This window comes from Ambystoma mexicanum, chromosome 14, assembly GCF_040938575.1.
Source record: "Ambystoma mexicanum isolate Mex_15411 chromosome 14, UKY_AmexF1_1, whole genome shotgun sequence".
Lineage (NCBI taxonomy): Eukaryota > Metazoa > Chordata > Amphibia > Caudata > Ambystomatidae > Ambystoma > Ambystoma mexicanum.
The window spans coordinates 164870700-164881244 of NC_090940.1; the positions used below are offsets into that span (position 1 = coordinate 164870700).

At 42.8% G+C, this 10545-nt stretch overlaps 1 protein-coding gene across 1 annotated transcript in view; it reads left to right on the forward strand.

Annotated features, from left to right (window-relative positions):
* Positions 1–6868, forward strand: part of LOC138527182 (cytosolic phospholipase A2 delta-like) — a 98704-nt gene extending 91836 nt beyond the window's left edge. Inside the window, exons 19-20 of the mRNA XM_069638289.1 lie at positions 2233–2419; positions 5864–6868. Coding sequence (XP_069494390.1) covers positions 2233–2419; positions 5864–6072 — 396 coding nt within the window. The 3' untranslated portion in view covers positions 6073–6868. The remainder of the gene's footprint in view (positions 1–2232; positions 2420–5863) is intronic.
* The last annotated feature ends 3677 nt before the right edge of the window (positions 6869–10545 follow it).

Here is a 10545-nt window from a genome sequence, read left to right on the forward strand (position 1 = left end):
GGGATCTACAACTATCAAGAGAGAAAACATGCAGCTACGGATGCGCTGGCATCGTACCCATATTTAAAGCTAAGCCTGCAATAAAGCTCTGAAGAAGAGGCTCCAGGGGTACGGTATAGAAATGAAATGAAGGAGGACATATATGGTATCTCCAGGAACCACAGGAACCACAAAAGGTTGGATAAAAAGGGAATAAAATAACTCAATCATAGGCCACGCCCCCTTTTGCTCAACACTGAATGAAATTACTGAAGAGTCTTCAAAAAGGCAGGCGCCCCATTGGACAGGCAACTCTAAAGTCGATCAAGCAGAAAGCAGCAAATGGGTCCAAGGAAGGGACTGGGCAAAGTGAGAGGAATCTCAAAGAAATCCACCAAGGTTGCAAACTGAGATGGACCCCAGTCTGATCTCTATCTCTATGACCCTTCCAGAAACCAGAATAAACTCCATCAGGAAGAGCAACCTGTTTCAAGGGGCTTGGAGTCGATGGCAGCTACTCCATGAATTCAATCAACACGGGAACAGATCCAGAGTTCATACAATTGTCTAAAACCTTTGGGAACACAAGCTGAAATAATGGATATCACCACATTCCTTCAGATTGTATTATGCAAAACACAGAACAATCTACTGTTCAGTAGCAGATGAAAAGTGGATCAGATCTCAAAATAAAGGAATATGCAAATCGCAGGGGCGTTGCTAGGGGGGGTGCTAAGGGGGCTATAGCCCCTGATCTTTTGGTTGTAGCCCCGGATAGAATCTCAGGAGCTACAGCCAAAAGACTAGCTAGCCCCCAGTCCCAACAGTTCCGACATCAGCTTAGCCCCGAGTCTTTTCCAGACGTAGCAACTCCCCTGTGCAAATGTAATTTATAAGAATCGCAAGGTATTATTTTATTTTGTTTGCAGTGTTATTGTGACAGAGAGAGTGCAAGCATTTGCATAGCGCATGATAAGGTTTCACTGTCTGTAGACATTGGCCTTATCATGAGTTAGGCCTTAGCCCTTAAATACATTTGAGGCCTATGGGCGAAAGGCACAATAGGCAAAATACAAAAAACAATATAGATAGATAGATAGATAGATAGATAGATAGATAGATAGATAGATAGATAGATAGATAGATAGATTGGTTTAAGGGTTGGCCCAATCATGAGTCAGGAGGTAAGTGGTAGTTTTAGCTCCAGCTTTTTGCTGGAGGTAAAAATGCCCCTGTACCACCTGTTTTCGGCGGTAATAGCACCCCCAACCACATTATGGACCCAATTGGGAATGGGAACTTACTGCTGTACCGCTACTCGTGATCCGGCGCCGGACTGAGTAGTGGTAATACCGCCAGACTCAGGCTGAGGATTGATGCATATTAAATTTGATGGAGTATTACTTCAGAAATACACATGGAATTGAAAATGACATGTTATGCTGGTCATAACATGTCATTTATGCAATTGTATTTGCTTGCCCCTCTTGCTTATCCACTCTTTTTTACTGCTTACTCTGTTCTCTCCTCCTCTCCCATTCTCCCTTTGCCTTCCCCCCCTCCCCTTACTTTCTTTTATGCACTTACTCTATCAGAATTGTCCCTGGACCTAGTATGATAGCAACCTCGTCTGTCTCCTCCCCCCTCCTCCTACTTTTCCCCCACCTCCCTCCAGCACTATCTGAAATGTCATCAGGCCTAGTACGATAGTCGCTTGTTTTGTTCCACCCCTCCCTTTCTGCACCCCTCTACCTCACCTTTTGTTTTCTCGTCTCTACCAGAAATGTCGTCAGGCCTAGTACGATAGTCGCCTGTCTGTTTCCATTTCCTTCCCACTCTCCCCCTCCCTTCCTTTTCTATGTCTTAGCTCTTGCACTATCTGAAATGTCGTCAGGCGGAGTACGATAGTTAATTTCACGTCCTTACTGTTCAAGGCCTGTAAGAATGTCATAGTATTTTCCCTTGTTCCCTCCCTTGCCTTGAAGCGCTTTGAAACACATTGTGTATAGGCGCTATAAAAATAAGCCATGTATGTGTTTCGAACTCATAGCCTAAATATGTTCAATATTTTAACATTCATATAGAAACATACCAATTTTGCCCAAATCTGAAGCACACTCTAAGGCTGATGTTACTAATGCAGATATTTGGTCCCTTTGCAAAGTTGTCGGCGGCTGTGACTCTGTACTGTAATGTTCCTTTAGTGAAATACTGATCTCTTCGTTAACACCATCTTCTCTTTGGCATGGCCAGTCGGTGGAGGAGACCTGCAACTACTGCAACAAGCAGGGGATTGAATTCCCTAAGGTTTCCTTGAAGGACGAAGACAAGGAGAGTCCCAAGGAATGCTACGTCTTTGCAAAGCCGGAGGATACCAACGCTCCCATAGTGCTTCATTTCCCGCTGGTGAACGACACCTTCAAGCAGTACAAGGCGCCCGGTGAGTGACCCGATCCAATGTACCCCAACGCATGCTGGCATGTAGAGCTTGGCAGAGAATCAGGGATCTTTAGCAGAGCATGATAGGTACCATGGCAAGATATGAACAGTTCTCTCAGTTATCAATAATACACATATTGGGGGCCATTTTCAAGCTTACCAGCAAAGACAAATTGAATCTAAGCCAAACGGATTGACTAATATTCTTGAAGAGTCTGTGGCTTTGCAAGACCAGATAAATATATTTTATTTAAAGCTGTGCAGCTCCAGGCTGTAAGAGAAGAACTCTGTTATTGAAGAACATTAACACCTTTTTCATCTTCTTGTGCAAATGCTAAAGGAAAGGGAGATGTGCACCCTGATTTTCCCTTTTTTATTTAAGCATCCAACCTGCACGTGAACACATAAATAAATATATAAATAACTAAATGGGAACAAGAGGCAGAGGTGGGGGAAACTCTTGGCGAGAAAGATCCGAGTAGACCGGAGAGAGGGGTGCAGGCGAGAGAAGGAGTGGAAGAGGTGCCGTAGAAGAGAAGACAGTGCAGAGGTAGAAGTGATGGGGCGCTGGAAGAGGGGGCGGTGAGAGGAGGGCAGAGGCAGAAATGACGATGAAAAAGTGTGGAAAACTTGTAAAGTGAGGGGTAGAAATGTAGGCTACACAATCAGATGCCGAAGTGAGGGACTCTGGGAGAGATAGGGACATGAAGGGGATGAATGCAGAAATTGAGGTGATGATCTGAGAAAGGTGAGAGAGGAACATCGATAGAGGTGAAGGTGAGATGAACAGAGAGAGAGGTGAGAGAAGGAGAGGGGTAGAGATGAGAGTGATATGATAGGTTATTTGTAACGCGCTTAATACTCAAAGGTTTCTAAGCGCGGACCCAGGGATCGAACCTGTGGTGCACCGTGTAGTCTTGCTTCCAAGGCGAGCACGTTGCCCCTGAGCTATCCTCCTGAGACAAGTGATAGAGATAAATGTCTCCCGAGTGGTAGAGATAAAAGGAACTAAAACATATGGATTGGTGGGAGACAAAGGTAAGGATGGAGTTGAGAGAACGGTAGACATGGAAGTGAAAAGGTGGGCATGGCCACCTTCAAAGGTCATTCACACATGTATGCTCTGACTCCTAAGGTGGCACATGTTTACTGTCTTTGCCTTCCATTTGGCACAATGCCTGTCCCTCCCGACGCAGGGTCTCACCTGAGATTGCCGCCATGCCCGCTTGAAAATAAGATCTTCAAGCCACGTCTCCCCAGAACACTGAGGCTTGGCTCCCCCCAAAGAGTGACAGTGAGTGAAAGAGAATCAGCGAAGGACCCCTTAATTGGTATTTGAAACCGGCAATACCCATCAGCGGGCATTTGGACATGTCAGTACATTCCCAGGGCATGGGAAGATGGCAACACTGTAACTGTGTTGTGAAGGAGGCACAACTTGACAGTTTGTGTTTGCAGATGGTGGTACTGTTTCCAGTCCTTTTAAAGTTTGACAATATTCTGCATTTGGGAACTGGCAATGCCTGCTCTTCCTGGGCATTCTAGAGCTTGCAGTCACCTATGCTGGCCACGTGCAGAAGGTGAATGTCCTCTTAACGCATCCCACATTGAAATCACATACTATTTGCCAGGAATTCCACCCATGCGTACAGTTGAACAATTTGTCAACAGAAATCTATGCTCCTCCTCAACAGATTCTGCAGGGGGTGGCCATCATTGTTTAGACACTGCTGCCTTCCACCCACCATCCTTTTGGCAGTATTAGTAATAGTTCTCTCCCCTGGGCAACAGAGAGTCAATATATTAAGCTGAGTTAAGGGTCAGGAAGCAGTATGTGCATAAGGATCCCTGGCCAGATTCAAAGACCTTGACTAGTCTGAAAGTAAGCAATTTATTTGGGATGCCGGAGCTTGTCACCTTGTTAGGTCTGGTTTACTAACGGCACGTATCGGATGCCATTTGAAACGTAAGATGGATCCTAAGAGATCTGCTCCGGGTGGCAATGTGGGTAGGTATTAAATTCTGTACGTTCGTGCACTGTGCCGAACGTGTGCCCTAGTTCTGCACTAATGCAGGACCCTCCACCTCGCTGGTAGGGCCTCGTGCACAAAGACTCATAGACCCGTTGAGGGATTTCGCGCCTAAACGGCCCACACAAAACATAGATGCAGTGACTACAATGTAGGGGAACACAGCAGTGCTGAGAGCTACTCTATAACACATGGGAGTGTCTTGTCAAGATATCCCACACTGCACCGGGGCATAGACATGCTTGAGCGGCACGCGGCATACTCACCACCGGCCATGAGAAATTTCTATCCACCAGGGTTTTGTAAGCCTTTCATTGGTCGGATCATAATCTATGGTAGTAACAAAATTCAGCAGTGTTGCTCCCACTATATACATTTTTAACATTATTAAGTTGATTGTGTTTACCTTTTGTCTTCTTTTCTGTTTTATGTTGATTTCAAATTGGTTGAATTGGCAATAGCTTATTAAGGCTATAACCACATTGCCGAAAGAAATGGGTGATGTCTGAAGGCAAATGATACAGATTTTTTCAAAAGTTGCTCATAATTAAACAGAGCACAGACAGGAATGTCTATGTAGTGGTTACTAGACATTGCTGCCTTTGGTCTATTGTAACTATGAGCTCCTTTTTAATCATTCTGTATAATTTGACTTCTGACCATAACCCAATTATTTCTGCAATATGGTTGAAACCTTGCAGTGGTGCTGCAGCCCACAGACCTTAAGTCTGTGCCAATTCAACTTTCAAAGTCTCTTGTCCAAAAGCCCAGCACATGTATTAAAGATGGATGTGAAATTGTCAATTTGCTTCTTATTAATACCTGACAATTGTATCAATGCTTTATTGTATCCCCTTTTACTGTCGTGTTTTCAACAGGGTCCCAAAAACCACGAGTGTTGTGCTTGTGTAAACCTTGTATATTTCTAACACAAAAAAATGAATACATTAACCACATCTATATGTCAGAAATTGAATATTGCAAACTATAAGATTTGTGCTAAACACAAGTTGCTCTGAGGGTGCGAGGTGCGCTCCAGTATTTGCAACTTCCTTAAGTCCACTTAGATCAATCATCAAAAGCCACGTCCACTCCATGTTTTGCACTTTTCCCAAGAAAATACGTTTGAATACAGTAAATCTGAATGACAGTAATGTAAATACGAGTCAGTGGTTATCCGGAAAATCTGGTTTGGTTAGTGGATTTTCAGGTCCCAACTGGTAAACTGCTGTCCTAAGCCTATCCTCCAGACTTATGAGCAAAAGGCAAAAAGAGAGGTCAAAAGGGAAATCCTTTTTTTTATAGACATTGAATCAAGACAGTCAGTAGCCATTACAAATAGTGTAACCACTGTATTGAGGTTGTATGCGTTTTTGGTGAAAAGTAATATAATCTCTTTGTATTTCTTGTTAAAGGGCTAGAGCGCACACCTGAAGAAATGGAAGATGGCAATGTGCCCCTCTGTGGCAAGGGGAGCCCTTACCGCTTGCTGAATATGACCTACGATGAGCCCGCCTTCAACAAGCTAGTAAACCTGAACGAGTACAATGTAATGAACAGCCAAGACGCCATTCTGGAAGCCTTCCGCTTAGTCATGGACCGGAAGGCATCTGTCCGGACATGATGTCTGAATCCTTCTGGACAGGACTGAGGCATCTTCACTGACAGATGGGAACTGTGGCGTTTCTGGTCTCAACTGAGGCATTTCCACTGGTTGGTAAGAGCCAAGGCCTTTTCTGGATACCACTGAGACATCTTCGTTGATAGAGAAGAACCAGAGCTTTTCTGGATATGATTGAGCCATCTCCTCTGTTAGAGAAGAACCAAGCATTTTCTGGGCATGACTGAGACATCTTCGCTGATAGAGAAGAACCAAAGCTATTCTGGATATGATTGAGACATCTCCTCTGATAGAGAAGAACCAAGCCTTTGCTGGACATGACTGAGACATTTTCGGTGATGGAGAAGAACCAGAGCTATTCTGGATATGATTGAGCCATCTCCTCTGATAGAGAAGAACCAAGCCTTTTCTGGTCACGACTGAGACATCTTCACTGATAAAGACGAACTAGAGCATTTCTGGATTTGACTGAGCCATCTTCTATGATAGAGAAGAACCAAGGCTTTTCTGGACATGACTGAAACATGTTCAGTGATAGAAGAACACGTGTTTTTCTTTTTTCTTTAATACAGATGCAACCAATTGTTGACATATCAGATTGTATTTGTTTTGGGGGAAATTATTTTCTATGAACACCTCTCTCGGATCAACTTTCCTTGAAATCCCTCCTTTTAAGTATCAAATCCGAAAGAGGACTTCCTCCTGGTGAATGGCGTCACAGCCCTGCCATGTAACCTTTATTCTTGATAGATGAAGTTGCACTGTACCTGCCACCCAGCTGAATCCAATGTCATATCTGCCAGGGAGTGGAACTCACATGAGCCATGTGCAGATCAGATATGGCAGGAAGGCATGGTGGATGAAATGGGATTGGCAAATGGATGGGTGACTACATTCATGTATTTATATTTTTATTTATTTATATTTTTATAAAGCGCCACATGCCCGCAGGCCTCAGAGCGCACCTTGTACTGATGGAACTCCCAGTCACTGGTCTAAGCATTTGGAAGTCGAGCAAATGGGAGACTGACAAGACTGCTTTGGAAAGCAATCAATATTTAGAGCAACTCTACATTTTAGAGCATTCAGTTCTTGTCAAGCAATTTAAGGGAGAATGACTCAATGTTAAGGTCCCATGGGTGAAAAAACACAGGCCTTCTAAGGAACAATACACTCCTGTATTTCTATGTAATTCACGCTGAAGAACAAATCCTATTTGCATGTATAACGTTTGCACTACTGTAGAATTGTTATTGACATTTCTCGAACCTCCATTTTGTTGACTATTTAAGGAAGAGAGGCTCCTCTCTTTGCATGTGGGATTAGCACAGAAGGAAAAGTGGACCCAGATTTCCAAAATGTAGCAATTGGTTTATTTATTTATTTATGTTTGTCATTTATATAGCACACCTAGACCAGAGGCATCTGGGCGCTTTTAACTTAAGAGATCGGTTACAATTAGAACATATTGCATAACGTTACAGTCATATGCAGTCCAGCACAGAGATAGCAAGTTACAGGTTAAATAGTTATCATACAGGTTACATGGTTGATATTGAACCATTACATAAAAGCTACAATCAGGCAGGTTTATCAAGGTGAGACATCTAGAATTTTCATTATACCTTCATCAAAACAAAGTCAAGTTCAAAGGCTTCCACCCAAAAATGTCTGAGTCTTGAAAAATTCAAGATATATGCCTCCATGCATGGAACCATAGAAAACAGTTGACAGCGGCCATGTTGGACACGGTTTGGGTCTATTTGACCTAATCACATTTGATTGAATTTTGTTTGACCTTTTTACGGTCTGAAATGTGGGGGGAGAGCCCCCACAGCGTCCCCACTTCCTCTCAACCTAATCTATACGCTTACCCAACCCCATATATATTTTTAATTAAAATTGACCAAAACAAATGTCAAAAAAATGTGTTCAAATGTTTTAGGTCAAATGTTTTCAGGTCAATTATGCTAATACATTGGGAACAGCGCCCAGTATTTCTAAGGGTCATGCCAATGGTTCACATATAGCTTGGCCTCTAGTCTTTCGGGGATGTTGGTCAGGGTTTGGAGTTTCTTCAGTAAACAAAAGGGTTTGTAAGACCTTACTTCACAAAGAACTCTCAGAGGTAAGCAGGGAACACAACTGCAACTTTATTTCAATTAATTGATTTCGCCACAGGCATTACAAGCGATGGGAACCATGGAGCAGCAGGCTGCCGGCATGTTTCGCCCCATCCGCTGGTGCTTCCTTAGGAGGACTTGTTTTTTATATGAAAGACATTTTTGCATTATCTATGAAAATTTGCCTTGGAGTGCGGGCAGCCTTCGGCTTTTCTGGACAGTATCTCTAAGCAGAGGAGTAAGGAATTAGATGTAATATAGTTATTTATTTGTCAATTTGCACCACTGCTGATATCTGCATGTGCCGGGTGATCAGTTTGCACATCTTTAGAAATGATTCTGATTGTAATAAATTATTGAGCCAACTTTGTGTATCTCTTTTGATTCTTGTCTACCATTTTGTAGCCATTAAAAAGTAAACCCAGTTTCAAGCAGGAATGGTTTTTGGGGCAGTTCTGAAGTGGAGAATGTGCAAGGGGATGCCCTTGACGAATACATTGGAAGCAAGCTGGATGTCTCTGGTCATCTGCTTAGTAATTATTCCTCAAAGGTGCCTTACTGTTGATGCCAGATTGCTCCTGTAAACAATTTCCATACATGGAAGGATCACGCTTGTCATTGCCAAAATCAGTGAGAGGCCCTTACTCCTAAATCACTTATTGTGTGTCACCTTACTCAAAACATGCCAAGCCCACATTCTCCTTCAAGGACTATGAAAGATGCAATGGCAGAGAGACACTTGACACTAAATGCTGACACACATAAGATTCAGATATTTATTTGGTAATGTAGAATCAGAAAGCAATGGAAAACATTGTAGTAGCTCTTCTACTGGGTGTGTGGCTCAGTGGACCAATGTGTCCATGGTGAGGACTTGTGGTTCACCTCATGATCCCAGGGTTGAATCGGGCAAGTCCACTCAGCCTTTCATCCTTCTGCGATTGATCAAATATGTGTCATTGAGAAATGTCTAAGTAGACCTTTGTTGTCTGTCCCCTTCCTTGTCTAACCATCCCAGCTCCTGTGATACCCCTGCACCCTACAAGTATCCTCCTGGGTGTGTCCCCTTTGTACAGCACTCTGTTGCTTCCCATCTTGGTGTGCACTTTCTAGACACCATGCATGCATACATCTGTCGATAGCACCAAGATTCCTCCCGGCGGTGACGCTGTGCTCTGCAAATCCAGCTGTGATTTTAACTGGAGAAGACCCTGCGTGAGCGCAATGCGTCATTATTGAAATCAAGAATCAATAATCAGCTGTGAGCAAAGCGGCCTATTTCCAATTCCACAAGCCTGGGAAGAATCGTGCTTTCTTTAAATAAATGCAGTGTGATGAGCACACTCATTAGTTCACAAATGTGTAATGCAACAACCATTACATGGTCTCTCCAGCGGACATCTAGCTCACTTTTCAATGGCATCTCAGACTGGACTGAAGACATTATTCTCTTTATTATCATTCATATTATTAGTAGTAGGAATTAAGTGGCACCCATTCAAGCAATGCCATTTAACAACTCACCCCAAACAAGAGTCACACATTCATCTATTTCAGATCCTTTAATGTAAAAGGGCAGCCCCAGTTCAGCCAATCCCACCCCCACACTCTGGAACAAGAAACAAACTTTTGTTGTGATAAAATTCTAATTTTAAAATACAAAATGGTACGCAATGTACATTATTTGGACCTCGCAACAAAGGATGAGTGCACAGGCACTGTTGATAAACCCAAGCTATCAAGAACCAAGAAAATACACTTCCATGCTGCCTGCCCACTCCAATCCTGCATGCTATAATGAAGCCACACAGCATGGGGGTTACATCACTATTCAAACAGGTGAACCCTGCTATTCACAGATATGAATAGCTGAGCTCAATAATAATAAGTGATTATTTTATTGAATTTGAATGACCTGTTGCAACATTTACAAATGCATTTAAATTATGCTGATTTACAATACATTTAAATGGTGCTGCCTTGCAATGCGTTGGAGAAGCAATGGCAATTTAATTTGTGCAACTCCTGAAAATCTTGTATTGTACTTTAGAAAAGTCAAACTGTAAAGGGCATGGAAATTGACAACCACTCAGATGGAGTGATGAATTTTGGTAAAAAATGCCTTCATTTTTATGATGCTTCCTGAGATTCAGCACAATTGAAGGGATTAATTTAGAAGGACATTTAATTTAAGGGGACCACTGGCAGTAGAACCTGATAAAAAAGATAACTTAGATTCTATTCCTCGTACACAATGCACATCACTGCCTTCCATACACCATGAAAAGAGATGCTCATTAGCAATATTAATTTGATATAAATTCTTACAGGTCACATGAATTTATAATCCCAC